Source organism: Symphalangus syndactylus, chromosome X (genome assembly GCF_028878055.3).
Source record: "Symphalangus syndactylus isolate Jambi chromosome X, NHGRI_mSymSyn1-v2.1_pri, whole genome shotgun sequence".
In the NCBI taxonomy this organism is placed as follows: Eukaryota; Metazoa; Chordata; class Mammalia; order Primates; family Hylobatidae; genus Symphalangus; species Symphalangus syndactylus.
In genome coordinates, this window is record NC_072447.2 from 139,524,899 (window position 1) to 139,540,622 (window position 15,724).

At 42.8% G+C, this 15,724-nt stretch overlaps 1 protein-coding gene across 9 annotated transcripts in view; it reads right to left on the reverse strand.

Annotated features, from left to right (window-relative positions):
• Positions 1-3,702: 3,702 nt before the first annotated feature.
• Positions 3,703-15,724, reverse strand: part of ARHGEF6 (Rac/Cdc42 guanine nucleotide exchange factor 6) — a 121,206-nt gene continuing 109,184 nt past the window's right edge. For all 9 annotated transcript variants that reach the window (XM_055269136.2, XM_055269139.2, XM_063634912.1 and 6 more), the window contains 5 exons: positions 14,843-14,936; positions 13,229-13,318; positions 10,205-10,304; positions 7,663-7,717; positions 3,703-6,345 (listed from right to left, as the gene is read on the reverse strand). In XM_055269136.2, the coding sequence (XP_055125111.1) occupies positions 6,205-6,345; positions 7,663-7,717; positions 10,205-10,304; positions 13,229-13,318; positions 14,843-14,936 (480 nt within the window). In that variant the 3' untranslated portion in view covers positions 3,703-6,204. The remainder of the gene's footprint in view (positions 6,346-7,662; positions 7,718-10,204; positions 10,305-13,228; positions 13,319-14,842; positions 14,937-15,724) is intronic.

Genomic DNA, 15,724 nt, shown 5'->3' on the forward strand with positions numbered 1-15,724 from the left:
GTAGCCCAGAAAATAATTCTGTGTGTTGGCTGAGGCAAAAATTTGCTACACTGAAAGGATCCTCATTATGTCAAAAATATCTGGATGATAAAAATGCACTCATGGCGTAAAAAATGACTGAGAATTATGCTGTAGCTAAAAATAGATAATATGTTTTTATTATACATTTCATGATAATTTGCAAAATAATACATGTTTGTTCCAAACTTCAATTGAACATTTTCAACATTTTCCTATAAATGAAAAAGACTCGAGTACATTTCTGATGTACCTGTAATAGTCTGATCATAAATTATCTAACTTAGTTCCATTTTTATAATCATGTCACTTCTGCCTTCTATCTAAGGGGGAGGGTGAGAATGTTTGAAATACCCAATAATTATTTCTAGATAAAGAGAAAATAAACAAAGGATAAAATATCACTGCCTCTGTTACTTGACGGTTAGCAAATGACCACAAAACGCAAACAGTGTGCTCTAGCAAGCTGTCAGAACAGGGGGCCCCCACTTAAATGGAAATGACATGTAAACTTTTGGGCTTCAGGAGAGAATGCATTCGGTGATACATTCAACTATTTTCACAGGGTCCAATGCCACTGTGTTGGGAACTGCACTGCTTTAGACTTTTAAAGTAGTCTGAAGTACTTTTGAGACACAGAAACATGGAACGAAGTATGATTTTTATGTTATTTTTCCCTGTGAATCACATCTCCATTAAAACAAAACAAAACAAAACAAAACCAGAAATGCTCATTGTAGTGTAGTAGTTAAATCTCGAGTCAGACAGATACAGTCTTAATCTAGGCTCAACTATTAACCAGCTTTATAAGTACAGGCAAGTCATTTCACCTCCTCTAGTCCTCTGCGTTTTCATCTGTAAAGTGAGAATGAAAAGAAGACATGCTGGGCCAGGCATGGTGGCTCACGCCTGTAATCCCAGCAGTTTGGGAGGCCGAGGTAGGTGGATCACTTGAGGTCAGGAGTTCGAGACTAGCCTGGCCAACATAGCAAAACCCTGTCTCTACTAAAAATACAAAAATTAGCCAGGCATGGTGGCGCATGACTGTAATCTCAGCTACGTGGGAGGCTAAGGCAGCAGAATCACTTGTACCCAGAAGCGGGAGGTTGCAGTGAGCCAAGATGGTGCCAGTGCACTCCAGCCTGGGCGACAGAAGCAAGACTGCATCTCAAAAAAAAAAAAAAAATGTTTATAAAGATTCAGTGAGATTGTCCACAGAAAGTCCCCAGCAGAATCTGCTCTCTGGAGAAGATCATCATGTAAGAAGCACTAAGGTGGGTCTCTACATGGTCCCCAGCACATCTGTCTGCATTCAGTGGTGCAAGTGGACAGGGTGCCATCTTAAATGGTTGAAACCTCTGAGACCAAGGAGAATGCCTGGCAACCCAGGTACACATGAGAGCCTTTGCTCATGTACTAGATCAAAGACCACACCCAACGTGAAGCAAAGTGAAACCAAAAAAAAAGAAAGAAAGAAAAAGCAAACATTACAGTAGACCTGTGGATAGCAAAGACCCTTTTGTTAATGGTATAGTTTTATTGTCAAAAACTGTTAAGTGCTGGGGGCTTGGAGTTGCCAAATTTTTCGGTAGGTTTGAGATTACATATATATATTTAGATGGAGTCTTACTCTGTTGCCAGGCTGGACCGAAGTGCAATGGCACGATCTCAGCTCACTGCAACCTCTGCTTCCCGGGTTCAAGCGATTCCCTTGCCTCAGCCTCCCGAGTAGCTGGGGCTACAGGTGCATGCCACCACGCCCAGTTAATTTTTTTGTGGGTATTTTAGTAGAGATGGGGTTTCACCATGTTGGCCAGAATGGCCTCGATCTCCTGACCTCGTAATCTGCCCGCCTCAGCCTCCCAAAGTGCTGGGATTACAGGCGTGAGCCACCCAGCCCAGCCAAAGTTCTATATTTAGGAATGTTTCTTTAAAAGACGATGACCATTGATTCCTAGTCTAAGGGGCATCAGCACACAAACCTCCCCCTTCTGTACCACACTTTCACACTCCTCTGAGTCATTCTTCAAGCAATTCAGTAACTTTCAGGAAAACTAGTTAAATATGTAGTTATTTTTCCCTGCCCCACTCCTGCAGTTCCACTGAGTTATCTATAAGGTAGCTGCATCCATGGGTCTGGAGATCAGGAGAAAAGTCAGAATGGAAAACCGTGGACATGGGAGTCATCTGCATTTTGATAAATGAAGTTATGGGGGTAGTCAAGGTTGTCCAGGAATAGGCTATAGATTGGAAGAGACGAGGAAAAGAGGATCAGCAATGTTCAGGGGACAGCCAAAGGAGGCAGGTCCAGCAAAGGAGACTGAGGGGTGACTGAATGAATGCCAAGAAAATGTGGGCTCATGAAAACCAAGGAAGGAGAGATTCATCAAGAAGGCAAGGGTCAAATACTGCAGAGATGTCAAGGTGAGGATCGAAAAGCTGATGGATTTGTCAATTATAAGCTTAATGGTGACTTCACAAAGGTGGATGGCTAAGGTAGGAACTTTAGCATGCACCAAGTGTGCAGGAGGATATGTGATAGAGAGAGCATGGGTCCAAGAGTCAGACAGACTAGGGTTTCAAATCCCAGCTCCACCATGTACTAGCAAGTTACTCAACATCTCTGTGCCTCTGTTCATTTGTAAGTGGAGATAACAATAGTAAATACTTAATAAGGTTGTTGTGAGGCTTACATGAGCTTAATCATGTAAACCACTTAGTACACTGCCTAGCACACATGAGATGCCATGTTCTATCTATTGGCTCAGAGCAGGAATCATAAACCACTGAAGGTATGTCAGGCAGAAAGATAATTAGTTGTCTACAAAACCATTGGGCTACAGAAGTGGAAGTCGAGGGAAGTCAGGAGGCTGCCACTGGACTAATGGCTTCAAGGTCATATCATTGCAGTTGTGATGCACATGTTAGGAGGCTGCTGCCACCACTATAGTCTCTCACTCACAAAGCTGTGAATAGACACACTGGAATGTGGAGTACAGAAGCCACAAACACATATTTGGAATCGCCTGCTGGCCACCAAACCCCAAGAAGATAGCCTCTGCCCAACTTAAGCCTTCCAAATTTTGTTGGCAGAAGTGAACATGTATCTGAACCCACATTTTATCCAGAACCCTAGCTGCAAGGGAGTCTGGGAAATGGATTTTTCAGCCTTTATGTTTTTGGAAAGAAACAGAAAAGGGGTAGGAATGCATGTGGAGCAGCAGATAATCTCCACCTCATCAATCTTTAAGTGGAACGAATATTTTCATCCTGAGTGCTGACACCAGCATTCCAACTGTGGTCAAAATATAGGATTATCACTGATTGACAAAATCCTGCCAAATTGAAAGAGGAATCAGGACAGGAATAAATATCAAGGGATAAGCTTGAGCAGGAAAATACATTTTTCTCTAATATTGAAAAGCAGATAGTGAGCAGGCATATAATTTATAGGCTTGGACCAGAAGAAGAGAGGTAGAGAAGTTAAGGAGGTTCTATCTCAGGGCATGTATTATCTCTGTAAAGTTGGGAGCAAACGTCATCTGCCCTGAGTGAAAAAGATTGAGACTGGCTAGAGGGCTTGGTGAGAGCAGACTAGCTAATGAGGGAAATGGGAGAGGAAGCTGACACAGCACAAGAAATCTTTCTGCATACCGGCTAGCAAAAAAAGAAGCAAAAGACTTATTTTTATAAAGCACTGTTTATTTTTATGTATTGAAAATGTCCATTTTAAAAGTCTTCAAAATAAAAACAAGTTAGAAAATCTGAGCTTGTGTTAAGAAGGGGCAGGACAGAAAAGGAACTGAAAGGCCTCTACAGGCAGCAGTTTAATTACAGGGCAACAGGAACTCATTTATAGAGTATTGTAAACAACACAACTATGGCGACACTGCTCTCAGATTAACATGGCTTCATTTCCTTTATATTATTGTTTAGTGTGTAAGCATGGTTACCACTCTGCACAAGCTTCATTATCCAGAGTACCGAGGGCCCCCCATCAGAAGGGCCAAGTCCCCAAAACATGCATATGTACTCATCACTGTAAAATGAAGACCTTTCAATATTTTCAGCAATCAACTAAAGTATGCTGTAATCACAAAAATGTTTCCTATAGATGCAGTTTGCACATTTATTGCAAGCCATTGACTAACCACAGAATGGGCAGATGTGAAGATCTGTGTTGATGTTGTTATTGGTGGTAGTAGTACTGATGTTTTTAATTTTTAAGTGAAGGATGTTATATCTAAATGGCTGTGCTAAAAAACAGAACAACAGCCATTCCTAGAAATTTCTTTACTCTTCAGCTTCCAAACACGGCTGTGTGTGGTTGGCTGATGTTGGACTGCAAGAATAGTCCATTTCCTGTGGATGGTGTAATTTCTGCTGTGCAGCAAGCAGACAACAGCCCTGTACCACGTAGCTATGGGACCTTGAGACTCTCAGTACCAAAAATAAAAAGGGCTCCTCAGCAAGCTCAGGGTTTCAAACTTCAAGTTTTGTTTTTTCAGAGACAGAGGTGTCTCTCTGTTACCCAGGTTGGAGTGCAGTGGTGTCATCACAGCTCACTGCAGCCTTGATCTCCTGGGCTCAAATGATCCTCCCACCTCAGCCTCCTGAGTAGCTGGGACCACAGGTGTGGGCCACCATGCCTGGCTTCAAGTTTGGTTTTTAAACAACATTTGCAAAACCCACATTTATAGGCATCCATCAAATATATTATAAAGGCAATTCTGATCAGCCCTTTGGCCTCAATTTCCAGTGACCTTCCCCATCTGGCCAAATTTCTCTTGTCTTTGGGGGAGGGAGGGGTGAGTGGCACTGAACCTTAGGCCAACTTTCAATGGTGCTGAATTTGGATGTGACTGTCTTCTAAACCTGGTTTCTCACGGTTCTAGTTTCTGGGATAAAGTGGATGATGTGATTCAATGAGCAACTTGGGTTAATCAGTCCCGAGTAATCCAGCACACAGCTACTAGAGGGGCCCTTTTGTTCTGGATGTACAAATTGGACTAGAAGCATATTTCTGCAAATACTGCTTAGAGTCCCACCCAAAGAGGCCAATTAAAATTACAACTTCTCACAGCATATATGAGAGAGTAATAAAGTGAATGAAAGCTGTCTACTAGGGCACAGTATCTTCTTAATGCAGATTGTTTTGAAGGATAAAACGTCACAGTTTGAATATGCAACATACATAAAGTAACTGCTCACAGTCTAACTACATTTTTTTAAAAAGTAAGCAAAGCACATACATACTAGTTTACACACCACTTGGTATGGTTGGCTAAAAGCACTGGGGAAATAGAAAACTTACACACTAGGCAGAAGGTGAGGGAAAGAAACCTATCATGCAATGGGAAAAGGCGGTCAACTCTGCTACTAAAAGGGAGGATTGTCCAGTAGAATTTGCCGATGGATTTGGTGTTGGTGTGGGTGACCAGAGCTTCTGCCCCCCTGAGTTACAATTTACACGACACAAAAGGAACAAGGGTACTACAGTTTTCTTGGTCTTATAGACAACACAGGGCAGTAATTTTAAAACCTGTGATTGAGGGGAGGCATGTGATGGTCTAAGGAAGGGCAGCCGGATCATTGGGTAATGTGTTTGTCTTTCATCCTACTCTAGCCATAGTCTGGAAGATTTGCCTTCAGTAAATTAAGTACTAAGAGGCTTGTAGGTACAGGAAAGCACTGGAGGGAAAGTTGGGTTCACATTTAATAAGCCTTGGCCAGCTGCTTTGCAAGGGCAGCCAGCCCAAAGAATGTGACCTGAGGGCAATGGCTGTTGCAGAGGCACTGTGAACAGAAGGCAATCTGAAGACCTTTTAAGTAACTGGCCTGCCATCCCTTTCTCTTTCTTACTGAATGGAAAAGACTCTGGGGCCATTTCTACCACCCCTTCCTGCTTTTTCACCTGTTGGAAAAAAAAAAAAATGAACAACCAACCAATAACCAAACAACAGCAAATGCCCAAGCGCGCACGTGCGCGCAAACATACACGCACACAGAGGGGAGAGAGAGAGAAGGGGGGGGAGAGAGAGAGAGAGAAGGGGGGGGAGAGAGAGAGAGAGAGAGAGACTCAAACACAAAACAAAAGCCAAAGAAGTGAGCAAACTGAGTCAAATCATTCAGCCGGACATTTCAAGAGGCCCTGAAGGCACACTCCGCCCGGTGGCACAGTGATGGTTATGGAAGAATTGAGGTCTTGCTACTGGACTCGGCTCGAATACACTCATCTGTTTGCTTCAAAAGCCTCCGCACCAGCTTTTCTAGGTCCCTTCTTGACTTCAATTCTTCTTCCAGGCATTGCTTCATTCTTTTATTTTCCTATGATGGGGAAAGATTTGTTGATTACCAAACAGAGAGGGGCCCTTCCAAGGGCTCCTCCTGCTCATCCTCGGGGCAGCTTTCATCACTGACTCTCTTTCCTTCCTCAACCTTCCCTCCCTCAGCATCTATGACAAAGCAGCCTGTCGATTCTCCTGCCTGTCTCTGGGAAACCTTTTGGATTCTTCTTCCCTGCCCTGACCCTCTTCTAATTTAACTCGCTTTTCACTTAGTGTCACTTCTGTTTCAACCCAAGTGTCTATTAAGGGGACTCCTAAATATCTCTGGTACTGACCTCGTCTACTGAGAATCGGGTCCACAGTCTTAACTGCCAGCCTGGTATTTATTATTATTAATTATTATTATTATTATTATTATTATTATTATTATTATTTTAAGAGATGGGGTCTCACTCTTATCACCAGGCTGGAGTGCAGTGACATAATCGTGGCTCACTGCAGCCTCAAACTCCCGGGCTTAAGTGATCCTCTCACGTACCTGAGATTACCTGGCAGCAGCTTGGTATTTCCACCTAGATATGTCACAAGCACCTTAAACTCATCAGGTCCTAAAGTGAACTCAGTATCTCTCTCAACACCCCAAACTTCTCCTCCTCCTGTGATTACTGATCTCCATGAAGGGGCACCACCATATGCAACTAGCCACCCTGGGAAGAAGCTTCATCTTTAATCCCTGGCTCTTTCTTAATCTCAAAATCATATTATCCTCGTCCATAAGTTCAAACTCTGCAATATGCCATCCTTTACATTAGTTTTCCTCCTCCCCAGCCTCATTACCCTGCCTCAGTTCAGGACTCTGACAGGTCTCACCCTGAGTTTTGTAAGAACCTCCTAAGTGGTCTTCTAGGCCCTGGTCTGTCTCCCCTCCCACCCATCCTTCACTCTGTCACCAGATACAGTCAGTCCTCACACACAAGGCACAGTGTGCATCACGGAGCACTGGACCACATCGGCAGAAAAGCCCACAAACCATGATGAATGGTTCTCTTTACACTTACACACTCATGAATGACTAGTCTTTTCTTAAAGTCTGTTTATGGATGTCAGAGAACAGGAAAGTTGTAACTAACTTTGGGACTCTATTGTGAACTACTACATAGAAATAAAAGCAAGCCTCGGAAATTTAAATTCAAGGCTACATGAAAAAATCAACAAAACCTACCTTGATGACACAAGGAAAATAAAAATCCCCCCTCGCTACCTTGCTCCTAGGCCTTCCCTGAAAGCATGAGCAGTGTGAGGCAAGGAAAAGAGAATGGTTCTGTTACCCGAGAAAATAACTTTCATATTTTATTACCTGCTTCAGTTCTTTGACCTCGTCCTTCAAGGCGTAAACAGTATCAACAAGGCTCCTAGAACATAAAGATAAAATTCAGAGACAAATGGCTTGCACTGAGGTACTGTTAAAATACTTAACAATAAAAGCCACTTTATAAAAATACAGATCGTGAAAAACAGTGGACTTTCTAGCTGATTGGGAATGGTACTGCTCTAAATGGTTTCCATCTTCTTCATTTTGATGGAAGAACAACCACCACCACACATGCTTAGCTAAATGCAATGTCATTACACCTTTTCTATACTTCCCTCCTCCTTTTCTACTCACTTCCCAGCTTGGGTGAACAAAACACAAGAGACTAGGGCCCGTCACTAAGCTTTTCTTTTTCTAGCTTTGTTGAGGGATAATTGACAAAGCTGTGTACAATGTGATGTCTTGATATATGTATACATTGTGAAGTGGTTACCATAATCAAGCTAATTAACACATCCATCTCCTCACATAGTTACCTTTTGTATGTATGTGGTGGAAATCTACACTCTTAGCAAACTTCAAGTATACTCCATTGTAAACTATGCAGTCTTCCCTCCCTTGGTATCCATGGGGTATTGGTTCAAGGACCCCCATGGATACCAAAATCCACAGATGCTCAAGTCCTTAACATAAAATGGCATAGTATTTGCATATAACCAATGCACATCCTCCCATATATTTTAAATCATATCTAGATTACTTATCATACCTAATACAATGTAAATGCTATGTAAATATTTGTTATACCATATTACTTAGGAAAAAAACAATATGGTATAATACAGTGCATACATATATCAAGACATCACATTGTACACCTTTGTCAATTATCCCTCAACAAAGACGGAAAAAGAAAAACTTTATTAGGTATGAAAAAAATATGTACTTGTTCAATACAGATGCAACCATCCATTTTTTTCTGAATATTTTTTTGATCTGGGGTTGGTTGAATCCACAGATGCAGAGCCCACGCATGCAGAGGGCCAACTGTAGTCAACACGCTGTACATTAGTTCTCCAGAACTTATTCATCCTGCACACCTGAGATTTGGTACCCTTTGACCAGCATCTCCCCATTTCCCCTTTCCCCTCAGTCCCTAGAAACCGCCATTCTGCTCTCGGTTTTTAGGAGTTCGATGTTTTCAATTCCCGTCATAAGGTTTTGATTTCTCTAGCTTTGGGGCAGGAATGAACATCACCTATCATATAATGAAAGGTATCACAAGACTGCCTAGTCTACAATATCTGTGCTATGACATTGCCCTTCTCAGTTCTCTGACTGCACATGACACAAAGTCAGAGGCATTCTTTCTGGAATATCCCAACCATACATTACCCAAAAAAGGATGAAGTACCCTGGCTGGGTTGCGGAACAGCCTTTTCCTCTCTGGGTCTCTCTCTGGACAAAGATTTTGGAGATCTAAGTTTTGGTTCTGATCCTGCCACTTACTAGTCCTCTGTTCTCCGGGAACCAGTTTCCTTCTCATCCTCTCTTGATCTTAGTTTCTTTACATGTAAGATGGGGATAATAGCACATTTTCTGAAAACCTCACAAAGTTGTAAAAATGAATATAGTTATAATAAGAATTAACTATCATTATTTATTGAGTGCTAGCCTTTATACTTATTTCACTTAACCTCACAACAACTCTGAAAGCATTACCATCATCCTTATTTTACAGATGAGGAAACTGAGGCACAGAGAGGTGAAGCAACTTGTCCCAGGTCACACAGCTAATGAGTAGCAGAAGTGGGAGTTGAACCACACTGTTTTTTGCTTGAGCCCAAGTACTTAACCATTTTGCTGTATCACTTCACACACCAGATGTAAAATGCATTGACAATGCCAAGCACCTTGAAATATGCTGTCCTATGCAAATTTAGGCCTGACTTCAGAAATGACTCAAGTTTAGACAAATGAATTATTTGGCTACTTTGTGTTAATTTTATGAGCCAGAAGGTACTTAACCTGATTTTCCCCATTAGGTCACCCACACTACTGTGTAAAGGTAAGTCAGAGACATAATTTCCCTGAACTTCCTGTACCTCAGTTTCTTTATCTGTGAAAGTGGTGAGAGTAATGTTTATCTAACTGGATTTCTGTAGGATTTTAAATGATGTCGAATATGTGAAAGCACAGCTTCTGACTCAAAACATGTGAGTGGCATCTCTCTGGGCAAGGAAATTGGTTCTGTGGCTGGAATTCCCAGCCACTTCCTAAACTCATCCAGGGCACTGATGTTCCCACGTGCTCAGAAGCAGCTTACTGGATGGGGAGCTGGCTGCAGGGGCAGCTGCCAGCTGGAGCTGCCTTGGAGGGCTATGCCACCTCTGCCTTTCCTTCCTCCTTCCTTTTGTTAGTGGGTAGCCCTCTAAAGTCTCCCAAATGCATGCACAGCAAAGCAGGCCGCATTCCCAGATAAGGAGGGGTTGTCCCTCATCATAGACTCTCCAGGAGCCCCCCGTCCTACCAGACCTTCTTGCCAGCCCCAAGAAAAACTAGGCAAGGTTTTGCCTGTTCTACTCACTTTTCTTCCATGATGGTCTGGCCGTTGCTTCTGGTTTCTTCAATGATGAGTTTCTCTTCCTCAGGGAGCAGGACTTGTGGAATGGAATCTTTTCGAGTACCTACAAACAAAGGTTGCAAGAGGGAGGAGGAGGGAGAGTTACTATTGAAGAGTAGAAATAGTGGGTGTTAGTTCTTTTCCATTATTGTTACAGGAGGGTCTTTGTTCATAGCATGTGGCTACATTACACCCAGAGGACAGTCACCCATCATTTGCTGACTAAATTTTCCTGACATGAGAAATTCTAAATGGCCAAATACACTGATTCAATCTTCCCGAGGTGGGAAGCATTTTGTATTCAGCAAAATAATGCAAAAGAGCCCTGTAATACCTGTCTACAACCAAGACCTCCATTCTTTCCTGTTTTGCCTCCTCCAGAGCAAAGAGCTGACCAGTGATCACTCTTCCCTGCAAATCTCCAGGGAAGGACACACTACATCCTATGCTACGGTGTTTTGTCATTGTAGTAAAAGGTTGACAGTAGCACTGCACTGAAACACAATGTGTTTAAAGGGCCTCAGAAGCATCATCACCCCCATTTGTTCTCTTTACAGTCTTATAGGGTAAGGTAGGTATGTCTCCTAAGACCATTTTCATCAAGGGTGGAATAAAGTTTGGAGATTATCACATCATCAGCAAAGATGTAGGTGTCCTCTGCCCAGAATGTCTCCAGGCTCTGGGACAGAAGAGGTGACAGAACAGGCATGGGCGCCCAACCAAACAGCTCTCCTGCACCTCCCTCACTCTGGATCCTTCCTCTCAGAGCTCAAGTGCTTAATCTTGGGTCTCTCTGAGCCACTGGCTTCCTCTCTTCTAGGCCAAGTTCCTTCAGAGGTGTGCACACTCACTGCCTTCACTTGACTACCTCCCCTTTCTGGAGGTGAGATGTGTCTCTGCCTTCTCCAGGGCCTAGCACTTTGTAGGTGCTTAATACAGGTGGCCCCCCATATCTGCATGTTTCACATCTGTGGATTCAACCAACTGTGCATTGAAAATATTCAGAAAAAATAAAAAACAATACAAATTTAAAACCCCATGCAGTATAACAACTATTTACATAGCATTTACATTTATTAGGTATGATAAGCAATCTAGAGATGATTTAAAGTATATGGGAAGATATATGGAGATGATAAGCAAATACTCCACCATTTTATATCAGGGACTTGAGCATCGTCAGATTTTGTTATCTCTGGGGGTCCTGGAGCCAATCCCCTGCAGATACCAACGGATGAACATAAGTGGAAAGCAAACTGACTGAATGACTGGCTGAATGCAGTAAGAGCCAAGGGCAGTCAGTTGAGAGAAACAGGGTTGCTGGTTAGAGAGGGATAGAAGACAGGAGGTCACCATGATGCTAAATGATCTGCTGCGTGACAAGCACAGTGCCAGACATCTTCCACATGTAAAAGGTTGGGTAGGGAGCAAGGGTGAAGATGTGTCTTTTTAAGCCAGAATATCTGGCTGCACTTCCCAGCTGCAGACCCATCCACTCTGTCAAATATAAAAATAAGTGGTGCGGGAGGAGATGAGGTCAGATTTTGTAGAAGGGATGCTTCTAGTATCTCTTTGTCCCCCTCTCTTCTCTAGTTCTCAGAACTAAAACTGCCCTCACTTTCCTCTCCTGGCTCCGTGAAACATGTTATCAGAGCTATGCATGCCCAAAGCCACAGCCAGGTTTTCTCTGTGAAGCAGAGTGTGACAGTCCTCTCTTCATGGCCAAATGTGTCAACTTTCACATTGAATGCTTTCTCTCTCTCTCTCTCTCTCTCTCTCTCTCCCTCTCTCTCTCTCCTCTCTCTCTCTCTCTCCCTCTCTCTCTCTCTCCCTCCCTCCCTCTCTCTCTCTCTTTTATTTCTTTATTTTTGACAGTGTCTCACTCTGTCACCCAGGCTGGAGTGCAGTGGTACAATCTTGGCTCACTGCAACCTCCGCCTCCCAGGTTCAAGAGATTCTCCTGCCTCAGCCTCCCAAGTAGCTGGGACTACAGGTGTGCGCCATCACACCCGGCTAACTTTTGTGTTTTTAGTAGAGACAGGGTTTTGCCATATTGCCCAGGCTGGTCTTGAACTCCTGGTCTCAAGGGATCTGCCTGCTTTGGCCTCCCAAAGTTCTGGATTACAGGTGTGAGCCATGGTGCCCAGTAGAATGCTTCTTTTATGTCAGCCTTAGAGACGCATTACTTTGAAAGAATATGTCAAGGCACCTAAGAAATCCCCTCCCACACTCAAATGATTAGTCACTGGATGTCCAAAATGGAGTACTATGGAGTATTCATTTCTTATGCAGGTGCAAAAACCTCACAAAAGGTATTCTGAATGTCTATAATAATGGGAGACAAAAGACATAATCAAAGTGACCTGTCTTTTAAAAAGCATAAAGATGAATCAGAAAATATTATCTCACTTTCAGTTTGTAACCTGAAAGTTGTTTGGGGAAATACCCTAACCTAATAGCTCCCTGATCAATTTTATACATTTTGGACAACCTCTGCTAAGCAGCTACATTTCCAGATTTTCAGAGCAATTTGAAACCTGAGTTTGGTGAAGCATTGTTCGTTTAAATATGCAGCTGATCAAAGATAGTATTTTGACTTCCTTTCCAAATCTGCCTATAAGAAGAGATTAGCATCAGTTCACAGACACAGGAACTCTCTGGGCCCTTTAATTCCTAACTAGTGTTGGTGAAGGTATCTGTGTACTTCAAAGGAGAACAACTTTTAAAAAAAATTTCACTTCTATCACCTCCAACTCTTTTACTCTTGCATCTCTCTTTCTGGGTGAAAAACAACAGTGGGTAAACAAACCGCTTGGTAGCTAAAACCACCTTATCTGAAAGATGCAGTCCTGCACCACTCCTCTGCACCAAGTCACCTGCTTTCCACACCCTGCAACCCGTCCTGGTTGCTTTTCTCTTTTTCTAAAAGACACTAAACAGTAAAGAAGAAACGTCACTCACTAGAGAAAGTAGTTTGGGGGAACCTACTTGAGCCATGGCCTTGTTGAAAATTTGCGCTGGTGCAGTAGGCTTCGATCACTTTAAGGATCTGAGCATCCTCTTCCAGAGCAGCTGTACCTGTGAAATTTAATTCATCATGACTTTTCACAGATATATGCTTTTGGACCCTCAAAATGATGCAGCACGCTCCACTGCCTGGGACTGGCTTCTCTGACCAGTAGAGTGTGAAAGGCAGGGGAAAGAGCTGTCCAACGCTGGTGATGGAGAAGCGTGACAGCATCCTCATGGAGCTTTGGAGTCAGCCTCAGTGAGCTCAGTTTAGTGGAGGGCCTACTCCTGAAGCCCAGAGCTCTACATTGGGACCGGGGTGGGGGGGTGGTGTTTTGTCAGTGGTCTCAGTGAGGCCAAAATCACAGCACTGAGCTTGTTGCTAGCTTAGCTCTCATCGATATACCCCAGCCTTCCTCTCCTTTAACTTTCAAGGCTCACCTTTAGGAAGCTTTCCCTCATTAACCCCACCCAATTTTCTTTTTTTTTTTTTTTTTTTTTGAGATGGAGTCTTGCACTCTTTCTCAGGCTGGAGTGCAGTGGCGAGATCTCGGCTCACTGCAAGCTCCACCTCCCAGGTTCGCGCCATTCTCCTGCCTCAGCCTCCCGAGTTGCTGGGACTACAGGCACCCGCCACCATGCCCAGCTAATTTTTTTTTGTATTTTTTTTTAGTAGAGACGGGGTTTCACCATGTTAGCCAGGATGGTCTCGATCTCCTGACCTTGTGATCTGCCCACCTCGGCCTCCCAAAGTGCTAGGATTATAGGCGTGAACCACCGCACCCAGCCAACCCCACCCAATTTTCTAACCAGTTGGCATAGTCACTCATTTTCCCTTCTCCCTTCTCCTCTACTCCAAACTCATTCTTGCAATGGCTGGATGGCAGCATCCTGTGAACGTGCCAATGTGCATACCCAGGTGGGGGGTGGGGGGTGGGGCATGCCAAAGCTGAAGTGGAGCAAATATTTATCCAAACTATATTCCCAGCTGATACACACAATTCTGTCACCTCTTTGTGAGACATCACTTACTCCTTCACATGTGTCCCAAAGTACCTTGTGTCCCAAAGTACCTTGTTCACAGCCTTATAGCCAAATATGTCCATATCGACTGGCTGACTGACTTTGCAGTCTGTCTCCAAATGAAACCATGTTTCTAGATGTGGGCAGGCTGATTCCCTGAGTAACTGAGAGCATCACTGAGCATGGGACTTCAGGAAGGACTTCAGCCTTCGGGTCTATTTAGTCTATCTCCCTGCAGAAAAATATCTCAAGTATCAGAAACTAAGAGGGAAAAAATGTATCCATAGGAAATGGGTCCCTTTAGAGGTTCTAAACCAGGTGAGGCCAAATACTCAACACGAAAATGATACAGATGACATCTGCCTAAGATGACATGAAGTGCAGCCATAAGAAGCTTATTCAAATGTTTAAGAAGTGACCAAAGCTTTCCATGCATTCTTCTTTATATGTAAAAGACGATGTCAAGAAAAAATTGCTCCAATCATCTGCTTTCAAATAAATCCTCACATAAAAGAAGATTCTCATGTTAATTTATCCATAAACAACTTTCAGAAAGTACAAAACACATACTTTTCCTAATCACATATTCCTCCTCCGATGGTTTTCTCTCAGTCTTCCTTTTATGAAGAAATTTCTTCATCGTTTTAGGGCTTTTGCCAGACTCCTGTGAGGACAGAGGTTTCTTAATGAATTAAAATTCTCCCTCAACAACAAAAGTAAAAGCACGAATGAAACTAAGTAGAATTCCTCTCTCTTATCTTGACAGTCTCAGTTAGGAGTACATCAATGTTTAATTCTATGCACAATTAAAATGGTTCCAATAAACTCTAAAAGGTTAAATAAAACAGAGGCAAAGACATTATCCTCTCAATTTGCACAGAGGTGGGACTAAGAGTGGAGTGTGCCTACTGAAAATGTGGCAGATTCTCCAGGAGGCCAAATGGCTTTAGGGAACCATCTGCAGAGAAAGTAAGGGATGTCAACCCTAAAAACGTAACAGTATTCTTAATTTGGTTTACGTTCCCCACTGATACAGTTTTAGGGGAACTAAATAACCACTGTAACCACTAGTGTAGTATTGATCACTTTTCAAAGAGCTTCAAAGCTATTTAAATAATTCTGCCTTAGAAACAGTCCCACAAATAAGAATATAATTTCCATTTGTGAGACAGGAAAATTAAGGCAGAAAGACTAAGCCATTTTTCCACAGTCAGGGAGAAGAACCAAATGAAGGATTTCCTAAAAAATAATTTTGGGTTAGAAGTAACACACCCACAGCCAAACTTAACTATCCATATATAAAGCCATGTATTTAACTAGTAGACAAAATAAATGCACTGAATTTGTTTTTGCCATATGAGTAACCAGCAGGTCAAAAAATACTCATTGTCAATATCCTTAATCCTTAATCCAATAATCTGTAAACAGATTAGGACCTTAGACTTAGGAAAA